The sequence below is a fragment of the Schistocerca serialis genome, chromosome 1 (assembly GCF_023864345.2).
Source record: "Schistocerca serialis cubense isolate TAMUIC-IGC-003099 chromosome 1, iqSchSeri2.2, whole genome shotgun sequence".
Taxonomy (NCBI): domain Eukaryota; kingdom Metazoa; phylum Arthropoda; class Insecta; order Orthoptera; family Acrididae; genus Schistocerca; species Schistocerca serialis.
Window position 1 is genome coordinate 25834061 of NC_064638.1, and position 22214 is coordinate 25856274.

Genomic DNA, 22214 nt, shown 5'->3' on the forward strand with positions numbered 1-22214 from the left:
CACAATATAAAACACACACAGTAAAAATGTGGCATACAGTTATTTCCAGACCACAGGCATGAAAGACTGGAGGATCCTTTTGCCACAGTAGGAAGCCACATGTTAGGTGACAGCACCCAATTCAGAGGTGGGCGGGTCAGGGACACTTCATCTGCCCTGAGTGGCCGAACCGAGCGAGGTGGCGCAGTGGTTAGCACACTGGACTCGCATTCAGGAGGACGATGGTTCAATCCCGTCTCCGGCCATCCTGATTTAGGTTTTCCATGATTTCCCTAAATTGCTTCAGGCAAATGCTGGGATGGATCCTTTGAAAAGGCACGGCCGATTTCCTTCCCCATCCTTCCCTAACCCGAGCTTGCACTCCGTCTCTAATGACCTCGTTGTCGACGGGACGTTAAACACTAAATCTCCTCCTCCTCCTCCTCCTGGATGGCCGGCATGAGGTCTGCCACAGCCGGGTAGTTGATTTCACCACATGCTGGTTATTGTCCCTCACTGTTGGCCAGTCCTTCCCCCACATTTGCAGGATCTCTGATGCAACAGTGAAATGGTGGTCTGCAGCAAAATGGCACATTATGTAACATTATGTTTGCTGCAGGCCTCCTCGGCAGCTTTGTCTGCCTGTTCATTTTCCCAAATTCCCATATGCTCCAGTATTCTGTGGAATGATAGCTACTTCCACTGCTTTGAAGGAAGTACAGTTGGTCATGTATTAGCCACACTATTTTCTCTGGTGAGTACATCTGCTGCAATGACTGTAGGGCACTAAGGATATTGGAGCATATGAGAAACTATGGGCCCTAAAGATACCTCATCTGCTCCACTGCCTTCAGGAGTGCATGAATGCAAAATACACAATTTGAGAACTTTACTGAGCTGCCAAGGGAGTTCCCTTGTTTGAATTCATAAGTATACACAACTTTAAAACTGTGAGATCTATCTAAAATGTTAAAAACAGAGATTGAATCAAAATATCTTGAGTGCAGTCTTCCGTATTTTGTGTCAAGGCTACGATAATTCTGGGCCTCTGTAAGAGGCAGGTTCGAGATATGCTCCAGCTTCGGTGTAAAACTATACACTAAGTCACACTGATCAGTAAAGGCAATCCTTCATGTAAATTCTCTAGGGTCTCATTGAAAGACCTGAGTCGAAACAAGGCCCCGGGAGTAGACAACATTCCATTAGAACTAATGACGGCTTTGGGAGAGCCAGTCCTGACAAAACTCTACCATCTGGTGAGCAAGATGTACGAGACAGGCGAAATACCCTCAGACTTCAAGAAGAATATAATAATCCCGATCCCAAAGAAAGCAGGTGCTGACAGATGTGAAAATTACCGAACAATCAGTTTAATAAGTCACGGCTGCAAAATACTAACGCGAATTCTTTACAGACGAATGGAAAAACTGGTAGAAGCTGACCTCGGGGAAGATCAGTTTGGATTCCGTAGAAATGTTGGAACACGTGAGGCAATACTGACCCTACGACTTATCTTAGAAGCTAGATTAAGGAAAGGCAAACCTACGTTTCTAGCATTTGTAGACTTAGAGAAAGATTTCGACAATGTTGACTGGAACACTCTCTTTCAAATTCTGAAGGTGGCAGGGGTAAAATACAGGGAGCGAAAGGCTATTTACAATTTATACAGAAACCAGATGGCAGTTATAAGAGTCGAGGGGCATGAAAGGGAAGCAGTGGTTGGGAAAGGAGTAAGACAGGGTTGTAGCCTCTCCCCGATGTTATTCAATCTGTATATTGAGCAAGCAGTAAAGGAAACAAAAGAAAAATTCGGAGTAGGTATTAAAATCCATGGAGAAGAAATAAAAACTTTGAGGTTCGCCGATGACATTGTAATTCTGTCAGAGACAGCAAAGGACTTGGAAGAGCAGTTGAACGGAATGGACAGTGTCTTGAAGGGAGAATATAAGATGAACATCAACAAAAGCAAAACGAGGATAATGGAATGTAGTCGAATTAAGTCGGGCAATGCTGAGGGAATTAGATTAGGAAATGAGACACTTAAAGTAGTAAAGGAGTTTTTCTATTTGGGGAGCAAAGTAACTGATGATGGTCGAAGTAGATAGGATATAAAATGTAGACTGGCAATGGCAAGGAAAGCGTTTCTGAAGAAGAGAAATTTGTTAACATCGAGTACAGATTTAAATGTCAGGAAGTCGTTTGTGAAAGTAATTGTTTGGAGTGTAGCCATGTATGGAAGTGAAACATGGACGATAAATAGTTTGGACAAGAAGAGAATAGAAGCCTTTGAAATGTGGTGCTACAGATGAATGCTGAAGATTAGATGGGTAGATCATATAACAAATGAGGAGGTATTGAATAGAATTGGGGATAAGAGGAGTTTGTGGAACAACTTGACAAGAAGAAGGGACCGGTTGGTAGGACATGTTCTGAGGCATCAAGGGATCACCAATTTAGCATTGGAGGGCAGCGTGGAGGGTAAAAATCGTAGAGGGAGACCAAGAGATGACTACACTAAACAGATTCAGAAGGATGTAGGCTGCAATACGTATTGGGAGATGAAGCTTGCACAGGATAGAGTAGCATGGAGAGCTGCATCAAGTCAGTCTCAGGACTGAAGACCACAACAACAGTATAAAGATAAACACAACTATGTAGGATGAAAAGATGTGTGAATGGCTAAAGAGGAAAGGGAAAGAGGAGAAGACTGAAGAGTAAATGGGAGTGAGGTTGGTTAACGTAGGTTCACTCCAGGAGGATGGCGGGATGAAGGGATGTGTTGGAGTGCAAGTTCCCATCTCCGCAGTTCCGAGGGACTGGTGTTGGGTGGGAGAAGCCAAATGGCACATACGGTACACCAGGTTCCTAGGTCCCTAGAATTATGCTGGAGGGCATGCTCTGCTACTGGGTATTGGACATCTCCTAGGCAGACAGTTCATCTGTGCCCGTTCATGTGCTCAGCCAGTTTAGTTGTCGTCATACCAATGTAAAAGCGCAGTGCAGGCATGTCAGCTGATAAATGACGTGTTGTTTCACATGTGGCCCTGCCTTGAATTGTGTATGTTTTACCAGTAGTGGGGGTGGAGTAAGTGGTTATGGGGGGATGCATGGGGCAGGTTTTGCAGCGAGGTCAGTTACAGGGGTAGGAACCGCTGGGTAGACAAAGTGGTCTGGGAATATTGTAGGGTTTGACAAGGATGTTACAGAGGTTAGGGGGGCGACGAAAGGCAACTCTGGATGGTTTGGGGAGAATATTGTCAAGGGATGATCTCATTTCAGGGCTTGACTTGAGAAAGTCATATCCCTGGCAGAGTAATTTGTTGATGTATTCGAGGCCAGGATAATATTGGGTGACAAGGGGGATGCTTCTGTGTGGTCTGGAGGTAGGAACATTGTTGTTGGACAGGGAGGAATATATTGCTCGGGAGATCTGTTTGTGGACTAGGTCTGCAGGATAGTTGCGGGAGAGGGAAGCACTGGTCAGGTTATTGGTGTAATTGTTGAGGGATTCGTCACTGGAGCAGATACGTTTGCCACGAATACCTAGGCTGTAAGGAAGGGAGCGTTTGATGTGAAATGGATGGCAGCTATCAAAGTGAAGGTACTGTTGTTTGTTTGTGGGTTTGATGTGGACAGAGGTGTGGATGTGAGCTTCAACAAGATGAAGCTCAACATCCAGGAAGGTGGCTTGGTATTTGGAGAAGGACCAGGTGAAATTCAGATTCGAAAAGGAGTTGAGGTTATGGAGGAAATTAAGGAATGTTTCTTCACCATGAGTCCAGACCACAAAGATGTCATCGATAAACCTATACCAGGCCAGGAGTAGCAACTGTTGGGTCTTCAGGAAAACCTCTTCCATATGGCCCATGAAGAGGTTGGCATAGGACGGAGCCACCCTGGTTCCCATGGCTGTTCCCCTGATTTGTTTGTAGGTCTGACCTTCAAAAGTGAAGTAATTATGGGTGAGGATGAAGTTGGTAAGTGTGATAAGGAACGAGGTTTTTGGAAGATCTTCAGGTGGGCGTTGGGAGGGGTAGTGTTCAAGGGCAGAGAGACCATGGGTATGTGGAATGTTTCTGTAAAGGGATGTAGCATCTATGGTGACAAGAAAGGTTTCAGGTGGGAGGGGTGTGGGAATGGATTTGAGGTGTTCTAGGAAGTGGTTTGTGTCTTTGATGTAGGATGGGAGTCTGCGGGTGATAGGTTGGAGGTGTTGGTCTACCAGAGCTGAGATACGTTCTGTTGGGGCTTTGAAGCCTGCCACAATAGGATGGTTCTCTTTGTGGATTTTGGGTAATAGGTAGAAGGTAGTGGTACGTGGCTCAGGTGGAGTGAGTAGGTCTATGGAAGCCATTGTGAGGCCTTGTGAGGGACCTTGGATTTTTAGGATTTTCTGCAGCTCAGTCTGGATGGAGGGAATGGGATCCTGGGTAACAGCTTTGTAGGTTGAGGGGTTGGAGAGTTGCACTCCAACACATCCTTTCATCCCACCATCCATCTGGACTGAACCTATGTTAACCAACTTCACTCCCATTTACTCTTCAGTCTTCTCTTCTTTCCCTTTCCTCTTTAGCCATTCATGCATCTTTTCATGCTACATAGTAGTGTTTATCTTTATACTATATACCTCTTGCATCCTCTTTGGTTTGTATGCATCCTCTTTGGTTTGAAGCTGGCACAGTACTTACAGTAGAATATCTTTGGCTTCCCTCTGACGCCGATGCCTCCATCTTTGCTACCCTCCCTGTTTACCTTTCCCCTGTTGCTTCATAACCTGGGTTGTGAGTAACTGAATCCACTTTCCCTTCTTCCCCTTTTTTGCCCTCTCTCCTCCCTGACGAAGGAACAAAGTTCCGAAAGCTAGGATACGTAAATTTTCTGTTCTGTTTTGTGTATCTATCAGCTGTACTGAGCTGAGGTAAGTACTGGAACACATCTATCTCTTTGTTAGTATATGTTTCACATATTTATATGAGATTTTCCATTAATCATATTGTAAAACTTGTTTGAGTTATTATAAAATGTCCCAGTCCTTGGATACAATGATGTCCTATGCCACATGGAAGCTGTAGGCACCACTTAGATGCAATTTTTGCTCTGACAGTGATGAGCACACATGGATGCCATGTTATCTGCTGGCACACTTGTTGATTTCATGGCTAATTTTTCCACTTGTATGACTAGTGTATTGCAAGACTTACATTTGCAGTATGTCATCTCTGTTTGAACAGTATTAGTGGTATAGAGCCAAACTTGCTATTGCAATGCAATTTTGTAAACCTTGTTGCTGTATAATGTAACATCTCCTATATTTATCCCTCGAGTTGATTTGATTATGGACAGGCACTCTGAAATGGGTCACCAATGAATAAATGTTCCTCACATGCAACTTAAGATGGTTTTCATAATGGCTATTGTTCTCTTTATAACTGCATCTGGTTTCTGTACAACTTGTAAATAGCCCTTTAATCCCTGTATTTTACCCATGATGAGAATCTCAAAAAATGTATTCCAGTCAACACTGTCAAAAACTTTCTTTAAGTCTTCAAATGTTATAAATGTATGTTTGCCTTTCTTTAACCTATCTTGCCTCATGTGCCTCTATATTTCTCCGGAATCCAAACTGATCTTTATTGAGTCTGGCTTCTACCAGTTTTACCATTCTTCTGTAAAGAATTTCTGTTAGTAGTTTGCAACCAAAAATTGATAAAGTGATAGCCCACTAATATTCACAGCTGTCAGTTTCTTCTTTCTTTGGAATTGGAATTATTACATTCTTATTGAAGTCAGTGGGTATCCTGGCTTGCATACCAGATGGCTGGCTCTCCAAGGATATCACTAGTTCTGACAGAACTTGTTTCGAATTAGGTCTTTCAGTGTTCTGTGAAATTCTTCTTGCAGTATCACATCTCTAATTTTCTCTTCATCTACATCCTCCTCTCTTTCTATACTATTGATTTCAAGTTCATTTCCATTGTATATGTCTCTATACACTCCTTCCACCTTTCAGCATTCCTTTCTTTGCTTAGTTTTTTCATCTGGGCTGCTGATTTTCATACAGCTGCTTCCTTGTTTCCAAAGGTCTCTTTAATTTTCCTATGAGTGGTATCTATCTTTCCCCTAGCGATATATGCTTCTATATCCTTACATTTGTCCTCTAGCCTTTCCTACATGACCATTTTTCCACTCTCTGTCAATCTCATTTTTAAACATTTGTATTACCTTTCACCTACTTCACTTGCTGCATTTTTATATTTTCTTCTTTCATTAATTAAAGTGAATATCTCCTGTGGTACCCAAGGATTTCTGCTAGGCCACATCTTTCTACTATTTGATTGGCTGATACCTTCCCTATTTCTGGGCTTAAATTATCCATTTATCTTCTAGTGGATTCTTTTCCCCTTTTTCAGTCAATTGTTTCCTAATGCTGCCTCTGAAACTCTCAACAACCTCTGGTTCTTTCAACTTATCTAGGTCCTATCTCCTTAATTTCCTGGTCTAGCGGTTCTGGCTCTGCAGTCCGGAACCGCGGGACTGCTACGGTCGCAGGTTCGAATCCTGCCTCGGGCATGGGTGTGTGTGATGTCCTTAGGTTCATTAGGTTTAAGTAGTTCTAAGTTCTAGGGGACTTATGACCTAAGATGTTGAGTCCCATAGTGCTCAGAGCCATTTGAACCATTTGAACCTTAATTTCCAGCCTTTTTCAAATTTCTTCAGTTTTAATTTACAGTTTTTAACCAGTAAATTGTGATCAGAGTAGACATCTGCCCTGGAAATGTCCTACAGTTTAAAACCTGGTTCTGAAATCTCTGTCTTATATAATCAATCTGAAACCTTTCATTGTTTCTACCCCTGTTCTGCGTACACAACCTTCTTTCATGATTCTTAAACCAAGTGTTATTAATGATTAAATTATGCTCTGTACAGATGGCTTCCTCTTTCACTAACTTCCACCAGTCCATATTGACCCACTATTTTTCCTTCTCTTCTTTATCCTACTATTCAATTCCAGTCCCCTTTTATAATTAAACTCTTTCTCTCCCTTAACTACTCAAATAATTTATTTGATCTCATCATACATTTTTTCCAGTCTCTTCATCATCTGTGAAAGTAGTTGACATATAAACTTGTATTACTGTGGTGCATGTTGGCTTCTATCTATCTTTGCAACAATAATGCATTTACTAAGCTGTCCACAGAGGCTTACCAGCATTCCTGTTTTCTTATTCATTATCAGACTACCTCCTGCACTGTCCCTATTTGATTCTGTATTCATAACCCTGTTCTCAACTGACCAAAAGTCCTGTCCCTGTTCGCATCAAACTTCACTAATTCCTCCTATATCTAAGTTCAATTCCTTTTTGAAATTTTCTGAGTACCTGTACAATTAAGGGATCTAACATTCTACACTCCGACCTGAAGAATTCCAATTTTGTTTCTCCTGATGACGAGATCATCCTGAGTAGTCCCCGCCTGGAGATCTGGATGGGGGACTATTTTACCTCCAGAATATTATATCTATGAGGATGTTATCATTATTTAACAATAAAGTAGAACTGCATGCCCGCGAGAAAAATTAAGGCTCTAGTTTGCCCTTGCGTTCAGCCTTTTGTGGTACCAGCACAGCTAGGGCATGCTGGCTGATGTTACAAGGGCAGATCAGTCAATCATCCAGACAGCTGCCCCTGCAACTACTGAAAAGACTGCAGCCCCTCTCCACGAATCATAGATTTTTCTGGTCTCTCAACAGATACCCCTCCATTGCGGTTGCACCTATAGTATCTATATCATTCAGGTACATGAGCCACCTCAGCTTGGCTGCGTCCATCGTTCACAACTCACCATATGGATTTAATTTATTCTGTGAATTAGCAATTCTGTTTGCATACCACATGCTTTTTCCCTTCCTAATAACATTTTAAGCACCTAAGCAACTTAAAGTCCTGTTTGTAATGGACTACTGTAGCTCGATTGTGATTATTTCTAATGTTTTGATATAATCTGCACTTTATTCTACGTGATATCCTTATCCCACTAGTCAGCCAGTCAGGTTGCCTTTTAATGCTAGTATCCTGTTTTGAATATTTTAATGGAAAGCAGCTTTCAAAGAGCATGAGAAATGTGTTGAAAAAAGCATCACATTTATTGTCTACATTATCAACACTATAAACATCCTGTCACTCTTGTTCTTTAATGAAGTTTAAAAAGTCCTGTTCTCACTGTGATCAAATTTCTAGATAGTTTGTTATTGTATTCAACATGTCTGTGTGCACAAGTTTACTGTTAAAGGTGTCATTCATAGTCTGAAAGGGCATCACACAACCAAATTTATGAGAAATAGTTGTTTCTCAAGTGCCAAACTGACAGACCAGCCCAACAAACATCTCTTTTAAAATAGCATTTGCATTTTGAATGAGAAAATTCAAACATTTTGTACACTTAGTTGTACATGATATCCTACTGCCATTTCCCCAAGAGTTCACGTCAAGACTGAGTGTACAGTGCAGGAAACACAGTGGCCATCTTGTTATATACTTCAGCCTCAGAACATACAAGGAAGATATAATACCAGTTTGACTTCTTAGCAAGTTATAATCTGTTTAAAAAGAAAAGAAAGTTGGACAACAAACTACTAGGAAATGACATAACAAACCAAATTAATTTATATACACAGCTACACATTAACATATAGAATGTTAATCAAAGATGGGAAGAAACTTGGACACAACTGCAAAGGCTGAAACATCATTTTCTTGTAAATCATACTTAGTCGTATGAATGAACAAGTTGCAAAGGGGTGATTACTACAGAATCAGGAAGTTAAAAATTTGACGCAAAGCTGTGGACCATGAAATGGGAAATACATAATCACATAAAGTTATGCACAAAATATGATCTTTACATACCTACTTGAAGATAAACCTTTGAAGGATGTTAATATGATTAAAACAAATATTAGACAGAATAACACAGTAAATTTGTGACTGGTTTACATTTTGCATTAACCATAGGTAGACATACATTCTATAATTTAGAATGAAAATAAGTTACATTAAATGTTACTCAGTTTTAATATTACTCCATCTGACCTGAAGAACTGTGTAGTATGTACTTGTGGCACATACGGACCCAACTCAATACGTGCTTGTATGCCACCTAACATTATATAATGGGATATCTCACACGGATATCTTCCTTCTAAGATGTTATACTTTGCTTCATCGTACAAGAGATCCAGAAGTTTTTGGTCTCTAAGAAAAGAGAAGAATTGTACACATTAGGAATACAAGAGAGAGATCTTCTAATACTACAGCTGCAACCATTAAATACTGACTTTCTGCCCAACCTTAACACTAACGACATGATGAAAATATATTTAGAAACTTACTTAATTTTTTCTTCATCACGTTTCGAAAAGAAAACATTTCGCTGGAATGACAATATCGGTTCATCCCTGTCGATCTGTGAGTCCGTGGCATTGGTGTACTGCGAAACTAGTGATTGCCATCTCTTCCTAACATCAAATGGCTTATGAAACAGCTTCAACTGTATTTCTAAATAACACAGAAGACAGTTAATGTTATTGTTCAACAGCATGTCACAAACTTATTTAAAATGCAGTTGAAACAGGAATTACCGAGAAGTCCCGAACACATCCAAAATGTGAATATGTTTGAAGCCACTCTCGGCAGAGCCAGTTCTTCTTCTTGCATTACGTACTGCACTAACTCATGTACAGTGGCGCTGTGGCCATCCTCTATCTCCATGTTTAAGACGACTTTCGACATGAGGTATATGCACGTATTCAGGACTGAAAATCACAAAAGAAAGTTATGAGAACAAAAATTATTGTTGAGGAAATCAGTTTCCTAAAATATCACACAGAGTGCTCCACGTCATATAGGGAAACTCCACATTTCAAGACGCGCAGAAACTCACCGCAGCAGGTGGGTGACGAGCACCGAGGGAACACAAATTTATGTCATTCCTTCGGTCATGAGAAATGTTAGGCACGTGTTCGTCATGTAAATAATTTTGATGTATTGATCACATTTTTTAAAGTTTCAATCAAATTTTGAACTTTCTCATCTTATGAGCAGATGTGTGTCAGAAATACCCCCTTTCCTATGACTGTATATAAAGGTTGCAAGCTGTCTTGGCCTTAAACTGGGGCACTACCATACATCACGAGCAGTAATTCATTTGGTAACAAGTTATTAAAAACACCTCCTTTTATATAGGGGTTTTTTGCTGTTAAAGTTAATCTTCTGTTAACCATACGAAAAAATTTTTTATGCCTTATTTCATAGTTGTGAATATCTGTGTTTCTTTTTGTGATCTTAGTGTCTTCTTTCACTAGCATTATAGTTTCTAGTATATACGTGGCATAAACTGTGAGAATATTGTGTCTAATGAATAGGGGTTTGCAAGAAGTTCCTGGTTTTACTTTTGCTATGATCCTCAAGGCTCGCTTCTGCAGTATGACAACTCTTTTCATATTAGTTTGTCATGTCCCACCCTACAGTACTATTCCATAAGATAAGACAGCATACACTAATCCATAATATACATTCCTTAGGGATTCAGAATTAAGTTCTGGTGATAATCTTCTTAATACATATATACTGGGTGGTTTTTCCCAGACACAATCAACTTGATGCTTCCATGAAAGCTGATCATCTATGCATAAACCCGAGTTTTGTTAGAATTTTATCAATCACAGTATTTTGTCTGTTTGGACCACTTGGTTTAAAATGAATAATACTAGTTTTTTCTATGTTTACTTTTAGATTCTCTCTTTCAAAGTGAGATATTGTCTTTTCTATACAGTTATGTATCTCTTCAACTATTATGGGCTCATTGTCTGCATAGTAGACACCAGATGTATCATCTGCATACATAGTGATCAACTGCTTATTGTCAAGAGAACTTGAGAAATCATTTACATAGCATATGAATAGGACTAGACCTAAAATAGAGCCCTGAGGAACATCAAAATGTATATTTCTTACTTGAGCTTCTCCTTTCCAGTATTTCTCTATTGGAGTAACATAATCTCTGTGTACTGTTGTCTACCCTTTAAATATGTTTCTAGCAATTGCATAAGTTTTCCAGTGACACCAGTCTACACAATTTTTGATAAGAGCACGTCATGATGTACTCTATCAAAAGCCCTTGAGAGGTTCAGGAATACACCTGCTGCTTGGGATTTTTAACTTATTTTTCCAAGTACATTATGGACAAATTGTACTTCGACCTCTTCTGAAACCGTGCTGGAAGTCACTTAATATGTCAGCACTGCTGTAATGTATGGAGAGTTCTTTAATATTACTTTCTCTATCGGTTTGCAGAAAGTCAAAATTAGGGGAAAGGGTCTGTAGTTATGTACATGCTTTATTTCCCCCTTTTTGTGTATTGGTTTTACTACAGATAGTTTTAACTTGTCAGGGAACACACCGTCTTCAAGAACACAGTTTATTAGATGAACTAGTGGTTTCATTAGTTCATATTTACATTTCTTCAATAGATATGGAGAAATTTCATCTAATCCTGCTAAGTTTTTGTTTCTGCAATCATCAATAAGTTGCAGAATGTCATATGTGCTTACTGCGAGTAGTGTACTGCAGTTCTGTTTGTTACAGGACTCAAATGAGTGCTGTATATCATGTTTCATACAGACATCATTTTCAACAGTATCTACGAAGTAATTATTAAAAATATTGCTGACTAGAAGAGGATCAGAGATCTCTTCATTGTGAGTAGTTAAGACATGACACAGTTTAAGAATCGTACTTGGAACTTTACAATTATCTCGCAAGTGACAACTGAACAGGGGAGAGGACAAAATTCTTCTGAATCTTAATTAACATCTCAAATAAAATGTGCTATTTATAAAAGGAATTCATAAAACTTATGAGAATGAAATGTGACATAACCTCTCCAGATCTGATAACACCTGTAAAAACTGGAGATATTGCTATAAGCTTAGATGAAAACTAGGATGCTGAGAGTCAAAGCTTCAATATTTAAAGTGAATGCCTCATGTACTCTACCATCAGGTGAGCAAGATGTATGAGACAGGCAAAATACCCTCAGACTTCAAGAAGAATATAATAATTCCAATCCCAAGTAAAGCAGGTGTTGACAGATGTGAAAATTACCGAACAATCTGTTTGATAAGCCACAGCTGCAAAATACTAACTTGAATTCTTTACAGACGAATTTATTACTGTGTATGTTATCCAAGGATTTCGGGCAGGTCTTTCTTTTGTCAAGTTGCTTCCTTTGCCATACCATCTTTCAAAGCTACCTAATCATTTATATTCATTTTTTTTTCATTTATTTCAATCAGTTGTTACCTAATTCTCCCTCTGAAACACCCAAGACACCCTGGATGTTTCAAAGTAGCAAGGTCTCATATTCTTCGTAACTTTCTGTAATTCATTCCATTTTAGTTTGCATTTCAAAACTGATATATTATGCTCAAAGTCCACATTTGCTCCTAGAAATGTTTATAGATTAAAACATGGTCTTACAGTTACATAATCTACCTAGTATCTTTCAGTGTTTCAATGTCTCTTCCACATATAAAATCTTCTTGGACGATTAAACTGTGTTCTGTGTAGAATTTTACCAGGTTACTTTCCTTTTTATTTCCATTCTCCATTTCATGTATTCACAGTTGTTCAGCCTCTTCCTTTATACATTACTGAACTCAAAACTCTATCCCAATTAAATCTTTGTCTCCCACAGTAAACTGAATTTCTTTTTTATGGATACATTTTTTCAATATCTTCATTGACTGGAAAGGTAGTTGGCTTGTATACTTATGCTTTAGAATTGTGGTTGGTATTGACTGTGTGTTTGTGTCATCTATGATGCTCATAGTAGTGCAGCTAATTTCCTATTTCATTCTACATTAAATATATCTACTCCTGCAGTACCCCTACTCGAATGTGTATCGATAATCCTACACTCACCCAATCGGATGTCCTCTTCCTCCTGCTACTGCACTGCACTAATTACTACCATTCCCTTTTCCAAGTTTCCTAAGCTATCAACATGATTAAGAGATCCAACATTCCATGATCCAACCCACTGAATGCCAGATTTTTCTTTAAACCATGCAGCGGAACTGCATATTCATGGAAAACATGCTTTCAACAGTGCCACAATACCAACACAGTAAGGCCGTATTGGCTAATGTTACAAGATCAGATCACATGCATAGTCCTTTCCCCTTCCCTACCTCCCATCCCTCCTGAGCTGCACCTACCAGCCCACTGCACATGCGTCTCTGCATGCTTCCACAGACAGAACTGAACCACCTTCCCCTATAATTACACCCCTATTCACCCATCCCTATACCATTACACTTCTGTACCCCCCACCTAACCCGGACAAGACAGTCATTTGCCCCAATATGGCCACAACACCTGGAGATGACAGTGGCCGTGTGTGTGTGTGTGTGTGTGTGTGTGTGTGTGTGTGTGTGTGTGTTTACAAACTGTGCTGTAAGTTGCATAAAATGTCATTAGGAAGGGTAAAAGAATGTGGTATGCAAATTGAATAGCTAATTCTCTGAATGTATAAATTTGTACTATCAGTTATGAAGGAACTGCCTGGCTGACATTAAAGGCCAAGTATATAAAGTCAATAAATAGTAAAAATGTTTTCCTTACTGACAAGTAACATAGATATATACAGTGTTTAACAATTAGTTTCCGAGTACAGCAGCTGAATTGAATAAAAAACTTAATTTTTACAGGTTATTATTTTCCCTCTTCTCATCCTGCACGGTATGTCTCCCATGACCCGCAGTTCTGGGTGACTTTCCTGAAATCTGTCCCTTTTCCTAGACCTCTCCAGTCCTTTTCCTTCAGCCCTCTTCCTTCCCCTTCAACCCCTCTGCCTGAAGAAGGAGCCACTTGCTCTGAAAGCTTGCCAATTACAACCGTCTTTTATGTGTGTGTTCTGCCGCCGTGTGGTGACTAGATTTTTTTATCTATTCAATTAAATAATATACACATAAAATCTGGGCAGTTTTTTGCTGCGCGTACACATCTCCTCAGACATTTATCATCTATGGTCCACAGTGCACCACAGTTACCTCAGTGCTAGTTTTGGGTATTGCCAGCAGTTTGCCATGTACAATATACTTTAACCACGGTGACAAGTGAACAGTTTTACAAGGAGTTCCTTGCGGGGTGAGGGAGTGGCTATGTACGTAAAAAAAACAGTATTCCATTTGAGTCCATAGACCTATTATGGCACTGCACTGAACAGATATTTGAATGTTGTGCAGGGGCAGTAGAATTTAGCGAAACTAAACTTCTAATTGTTGTTGTTTATAGGTGCCCTAACTCTGACTTCAGAGCATTTCTGCTCAAGCTAGAGAGGGCTCTTGATTCACTTTGTAGGAAGTACCAGAAATTAGTTATATGTGGTGATTTCAATATAAATTTTGTGTATGATGATGCACGAAAAAGGATGTTGGTAGATTTCTTAAATTCGTATGATCTAATGCAGACTGTGTTTTTCCCAAATAGGGTGCAGGGGAACAGTAGTACAGCCATAGACAATATTTTTATTCATTCTTCATTATTAGATGGGCATTCTGTTAGTAAAAGTGTGAATGGCGTTTGAGACCATGATGTACAATATTTAACACTAAAAGGCTTTTGTACTCAAGCAAATGTCACATGTAATTACAAACTATGTAGGAAAGTTAATCCAACATCAATAGAGAGTTTTTTAAACATTGACAAGGAACAAGAGTGGCATGATGATTATAGTGCTGATAACACAGATGATAGATGTAATGCCTTCTTTAACACTATTTCTCATACTCCTTGAGAGTTACTTTCCATTAGAACATTCTAAATGGGGTATTAACAGTAATAGGCAGCCCGGGTGGCTGACTAGTAGGATAAGGATACCATTTGCAACAAAGTGGGAATTATATCAAAATGTTAGAAGTAGTCACAATCAAGCTACAGTAGCCCATTACAAACAGTATTGTAAGGTGCTTAAAAATGTTATTAGGAAGGCAAGGAGTGTGTGGTATTCAAACAGAATAGCTAATTTACAGGATAAAATTAAAACCATATGGTCAGTTGTGAAGGAAGTGTCTGGTCAGCAGCACAAGGTCGGTGATATAAAGTCAGTTAAAATATTTCTGTTACTGATAAATCAGATATATGTACTGTATTTAACAATCATTTTCTGAGCATTGCTGGTGAATTAAATAAAAATTTAGCTTCTACAGGGAATCATATAACTCTCTCGGCAAATGCCTTTCCGAGATTGATATCTGAAATACTGCTCTGTGATACATACGAGGAGGAGATTCAGTCAGTAATTAAATCACTGAAGACTAAGGACTCTCATGGTTATGATGGAGTACCTAGTAGAATATTAAAGTACTGTGCTGCACATGTTAGCCCTGTATTTAGCCATATTTGTAAATTTTCCTTTAGGAATGGTCAGTTTCCTGAATGATTAAAGTACTCAGTAGTAACACAGCTTTATAAAAAGGGAGAAAGAGGTACTGTAGACTATTTTAGACCTATTTCTGTGCCATCAGTGCTTGCTAGTGTCATTGAAAAGGCTGTATATGTAAGTATAATTGATCATTTTATGTCACACGATTTGCTATCAAATGTACAGTTGAGCGTTAGAAGTCAGTTAACAACTGAAAATGCTGTATTCTCTTTTCTCTGTGAGGTACTGTATGGGTTAAACAAAAGGTTTTTAATGCTAGGCATATTTTTTGATTTAACTAAGGCATTTGATTGTGTTGATCACAAAATATTGCTCCAGAAGTTGGACCAATTTGGAATACAGGGAGTAGCTCACAATTTTTTCACCTCTTACTTTAACAACAGACAGCAAAAGGTCACTATTCACAATGTTGAGAATGGCTGTGACGTGGGGTCTGAGTGGGGTACTGTCAAGTGGGGGGATCAGTGTTGAGGCCGCTCCTGTATTACAGGTAACTCTAAAATATTTCTCTCTGCTGATGGCACTAGCTTGGTAGTAAAGGATGTTGTGTGCAACATTGGCTCAGTTTCAAATAGGCAGTTCACGACCTAAGTTCACGGCTTGTAGAAAATAAACTAACGCTAAATCACAGTAAGACTCAGTTTTTACAGTTTCTAACATACAATTTAACAAAACCTGACGTTTTAATTTCACAGAATGGGCATATAATCAGTGAAACTGAACAGTTCAGATTTCTAGGTGTTCAGATAGATAGTAAACTGTCATGGAAAGCCCACATTCAGTTCAAAGACTTAATGCTGCCATTTTTACTATTTGAACAATATCTGGAGTGAATGATCGTTTGACCCATTAATCAGCTTCGCTTATTTTCATTTGCTTATGTCATATTGTGTTATATCTTGAGGTAACTCTTCCCATTCTAGAAGGATATTTTTGGCTCAAAAATGGCTGGTTTGGGCAATAAGTTTGTAAGTCCACGAACCTCTTGTCAACCACTGTTCACGAGTCTGGGTATTTTGACATTGGCCTCTCAATATATATAATCCTTACTGTCATTTCTTGTTAACAATATTAACTTATTCCCAAGAATAAGCAACTTTCACTCAGTTAATACTTGGTAGAAATCAAACCTGTATTTGGATTGGTGTGCAGTATACTGCTGCATTCGTTTTCAATAAGCTACCACTCAAATTCAAAACTCTTTGCAGTAATCCACGCACTTTCAAATTGAAACTGAAGAGTTTCCTCATGGGTCACTCCTTCTATTCTATTGAGGAGTTCCTTGAAAAAGTAAGCTGATTCTTGTATTGTCGATTGCGTTTACTTAAACTTGTGGGTTGACTTTTTTTTGGTTCACAAACATTTTATTTTTATCTGTTATTACTTTTATGTTGTAATTTGATGGACTGACACATTCCATGTCCTTGGAGACTTGCTCCTCAATTTGATCCTACAGAACATGATGTGTAAATAAATAAAGAATGAAATTTATGTCCAATGAACTTGCCCATCTGGATGATTGATAAATCTCTCCAATTCTGAATAACGACAACAGTCGCATTCTTCTCCACATTTCTATGACTCATTTTATATACTCTCCACGGTTAGTGCTGCCACCTGCCATCTGCAAGTGGTTATTGCATGTTGACATTGAATTTAGTTGGCAGTCACATTACGGTCACTGGAACATGTAATATCCAGGGTCTCACTTTAAATATGCTCATTTAGCATACAATTCCTCCTTTGTGTAGTGAGGAGTGATCTATCCTAATATTCTAACTGGAATTTCATTTTTTATTTATTGGCATTTTTCCTTTTGCCATTTTGCTTTAGCCTTTTTGCACTTCCTACTGATTTCACTTCTTAAGTGGGGAACACAAAAGGTGTTTCTTCAGTGAGCGGGCTCATAACTTTGAGCATTCCCTGAGCAGTAGCAGTAATTACCAAGTGATTCTTCTACATCTACATCTACATTTATACTCTGCAAGCCACCCAATGGTGTGTGTTTGAGGGCACTTTACGTGCCACTGTCATTACCTCCCTTTCCGGTTCCAGTCGCGTATGGTTCGTGGGAAGAACGACTGCCGGAAAGCCTCTGTGCGCGCTCGAATCTCTCTAATTTTACATTCGTGATCTCCTCGGGAGGTATAAGTAGGGGGAAGCAATATATTCGATACCCCATCCAGAAACACACCCTCTCGAAACCTGGACAGCAAACTACACCGTGATGCAGAGCGCCTCTCTTGCAGAGTCAGCCACTCCAGAGGCATTGTTATGTCTACAGAGACTTTACAACAGCCCTTCTCAGCACCAAAGACCATTATAATGTCTGTAAACATCGAGAATTTTTCTGCAAATAGGAAAGAGCTACTAAATTAGATGTGTACTGTTTGAGAATATGCTCCACATTTGAGGAACTCACAGAGATATGACACTGCACCATCAAAAGATCAGAGGTGTGCAGCTTGTGGCTGAATGGGTTCTCTCTGTAGCAATAAAAGGAGTAGAAGATACTGGTGGTGGTGAGTAATTGCACCATAACTTCAGTTCATAAACCTTTAACTTCTTGTTTCCCTTTTGAAGAGCAGAACAAACGGTTAAGTTTATGATGGAAGATTTCAACACCTATTAACATGACACGGGAATATACAGATACTGATGCAAATGATGGAGCCGTTGTGGATCGGATGGAATCCAATTCTGAACCTGCCACATAACAACATCACTTACGTACATGCAAACAAAATGCAGCAATTTGTCCACAGATCATCATATTTAATCACAGAGTTAATTTTAAGAAAGCTGGATGTAAAAAAAATTGCTTCATCCCTGGATGAATATGTCGTCTATGTGTAAATTGTTCTAGATACATATGATGAGTTTGTGAAAAACTTTTCACATACTGCAATTCCCTGAGGTTGCAGAATGTAATACTTAAAAGGCTTATTGCCAGGCTCTGAGAAACTACTGAGTGACTATCTCAATCATTGCAACAAATGAACGGATTGAAAACTGCTGAGCGCTTAACACAGTGGTTATCGGCACACCTTCCAGCGATGAAGCAGTGGGAGCTGGAGTACAACTCCTAATGCCCGTATCTAAAGACAGATGAGACACCTGGGTAACAATGAAGAAGCAACCAGAACTAAGCCAGAATAGCCAGAAAGTCTGGAGACTCAACAGTGATTCAACAATTATTACAGGGCACACACATGCAAATGCGATCAGTTAGCCCATCAGATCACATACAGCAAATCTGAAAATTGTGGTAAGAGTTTTACATTGTAAAATGAAACAGACAAAGGGATATGAAACTAACAAGCAACTTTAACTCTTTGATATAGCTGAAATGAATGTAGCAACTGATATTTCCAAGGACGGAGGTGTAGATGACAACAGAACGGAACAGATAAAAAGTTTTCAGAAAGAAACAGAGAATGTATCTTCAGTCTACAATAACTGCTTAATGAGCAGCACAGTTCCTCCAAAGACAATGAAGAATTATTTGACAGCAGAATATTCTATGCATAGTTACAGGAACAGTGGATGGTGATGTCTGAAAAATGGGTGACTGGAATGCAGCAATAGCCTTTTTGACATTTACACTAATGATCAGTACTTCCATAACAGGCCAGCAGTTTTCTATTGTGCATAAGATCTGACTCAGACAGCTAAGGCTAAGTGCTTCTAAGAAGCACGAGAGTGTACATTTGGGTGTCTGTGTGATCATTTGTGAGAATTGGTGGACAATTTCTCGAAAATGGGCTGGTGGTCGTAAGCTAATGTGAATGCTGTTTTGTGTTATGTGTTTCTTTGCTCTGCACATCGATCCACTATAGGTGGTTGGTTGCCTTTCCTTATTTTACATATTGGTCCATCCGGGAATTTCCATTACTGTTATGCTTTGAACAAGTATTGGTGAACTTGCCACATCATTTGAAGATGATGAGTATTTATTACAATAACGATCAACTTTGCTAAAGCCCCGTTAAAGACCAACTGTGTGTTTTCCATCTTAAACACAGACAGACAGCTCAGAAACACAGTGTATCATGGCAAGGAGTACAGTTGGATGCTACATCATAACAGATTGTACATTCCTAAAACAAAAATCTGTCCTCAGTGGTCTGAAGAAAGCAAAATCCACACCTGTCTACAAGAAAGGCAGCAGAGATGACTCACAAAACTATCACCCATTGCTTATACTTTTGTTATGGACGTCCAGAATGCCAAGGATCGAGGCTATTAGGTTGATGTAGTATTTTTTGACTTTTAAGGATATTAATACAAGTATGATCATTTAGGGTATCAAACAAGATGTGTGACTGGAATGGGGATTCCTGGGTAGTGTAGACAAAGCACACTATCTCACATGAAGTGTTACCAACTGAAGCAGAAGTAACTTCTGGGTATCTGCGAAGTGCAGCGTTGGGAACCTTTCTGTTTATTTTGCATATTAATTGCCTTAGAGACAATATTAACAGAAACCTAAAACTTTTTGTTGCAATTATCCCTTCTGAAGTACTGTCTGACCATCTGACCATCCAAAACTCCCTCCCACCACCACATATAATCCAGAACCTAAACAGACCTGAAACACAGTCATGAACCTTTCCTCCAGAAGCCTTAGCCCCACAGAAATATAAATTCCAAAGGCCTCACCTTTTGTCCAGCTCTCAAATTCAATCACGCAGGACTTGTTAAAGATATTTTCTCCTTCTCATGGTCTCTATAGTGGAAACACTTTTTCACCACCAACTGATCAGACTCAACCAAAGACCAATGTTGAACCCTGCCTGACTCAGTTCATTCCCCCAGCCAACCGTGATCCATCCGCACTGCCCACAAATCACCCCATGCTAACTTTCCAGAATTTCTTAACCTCAAACCTTGCCTCACCATCATTCACCAAATCACTCAACATACAAACTAACATCACGCCCGCAGAAAGATTTGCAATCAACCACCCAAAAACTGATCCTGATCTTATAATCCTACCTGCTGACAAAGGCTCCAAATGAACCACTTCCTTCCTAGTCGCCATGACCAGCTGTATCCTCACCCAAAATTGCATGTCCTTTGAAGGCATTACCTACAAATAAATTTGGTGTATGGCTATGGGCACCCACATGGCACCATCCTATGCCAATCTTTTCATAGGCCATCTAGAGGAATCCTCCCTAAATACCCAGAATTCCACACCACTCACCTGGTTCAGATTCATCGATGAAATCTTCGTGATCTGGATCAAGGGCTAGGACACACTATCCACATTCCTCCACAACCTCAACACCTTCTTGCCCATTCACTTTGTCTGGTCCTATTCAACCCACCAATCCACCTTTGTCCATGTTGACCTCCACTTCAAAGATGGCTATATCAGTACTTCTGTCCATATCAAAACTACAAACCACCAGCAATACCTCCTCTCTGACAGCTGCCACCCATTCCATATGAAGAAGGCCATTCCATAGAGACTAGCCACATGTGGTCATCGCATCTGTAGTGACGAGAGGTCCTTCTCAAAATATACCGAGGGTCTCACTGAGGCCTTTGCTGCTGTTGTGGTCTGCAGTCCACAGATTGGTTTGAAGCAGCTCTCTATACTACTCTATCCTGTGCAAGCCTCTTCATCTCCCTCTGAATCTGATTAATGTATTCATCTCTTGGTCTCCCTCTATGATTTTTATCCTCCACATTTCCCTCCAGTACTAAATTGGTGCTCCCTTGACACCTCAGAATGTGTCCTACCAACCAATTGCCTCTTCTAGTCAAGTTGTGCAACAAATTCCTCTTCTCCCCAACTCTAGTCAGTGCTTCCTCATTAATTATGTGATCTACCCATCTAATCCTCAACATACTTCTGTAGCACCAAATTCTTCTATTCTCTTCTTGTCTGAACTATTTGCCGTCTATGTTCCACTTTCATACATAGCTACACTCCACACAAATACTTTTAGGAAGGACTTCCTGACACTTAAATCAATATTTGATGTTAACAAATTTCTCTTTTTCAGAAATGCTTTCCTTGCCATAGCCAGTCTACATTTTATATACTCTCTACTTCCTCTCTTTTCCGCTACACCCCCTCTCTCTCCCGCCCTCTGTGTAATCTCCTGACTGCATCTAGCTGCCCTGCACATTCCCAGCAGCACTTTACCATCCCCCATCCCTATCCTGCTATCCCCCCCCCCCCCCCACTCCTCCTTACCCCCACCCAGTTGCACCCATAATGCACTGCTGCTCGTAGTCTTGCTCCAGCCACCAGAGACTATGGTCACGTGTGTGTGTGTGTGTGTGTGTGTGTGTGTGTGTGTGTGTGTGTGTTTTGTCTATTTTGTAGAAAGGCCTTGTTGGCCAGATGCTAACTTTCCAGCAGTCTTTTTGTTGTGTATTTCTGTGACTCAGCATCTCCACTATATGGTGAGTAGCGGCTATCCTTTCCATGACAATGTTATCTGACAAAGAGGTACGTAAACATGCAGTGACATCTTGAAAAGATTTCAAAGCTGTAGAATGCTTGGAAACTTGCTTTAAAAATTCAAATATGTAAAACTGTGCACTTAACAAACTGCAAAAAAGTAATATGCTACAACTACATCACCAATGGGTCACAACTGGAATCAGATGCAAATACCTGGGACTGCCAATTTGTAAAGGATAAGAAATGAAATGATAACATACGCACAATCAAAGGTAAAATAGATGATACACTTATGTTCAGTAGCAGT

The 22214-nt window shown here is 39.7% G+C and overlaps 1 protein-coding gene across 8 annotated transcripts in view; it reads right to left on the bottom strand.

Annotated features, from left to right (window-relative positions):
• Positions 1-22214, bottom strand: part of LOC126460875 (putative FERM domain-containing protein FRMD8P1) — a 330902-nt gene that overhangs the window by 74546 nt on the left and 234142 nt on the right. For all 8 annotated transcript variants that reach the window (XM_050095951.1, XM_050095952.1, XM_050095953.1 and 5 more), the window contains 3 exons: positions 9617-9790; positions 9368-9533; positions 9069-9230 (listed from right to left, as the gene is read on the bottom strand). In XM_050095951.1, coding sequence (XP_049951908.1) covers positions 9069-9230; positions 9368-9533; positions 9617-9790 — 502 coding nt within the window. The remainder of the gene's footprint in view (positions 1-9068; positions 9231-9367; positions 9534-9616; positions 9791-22214) is intronic.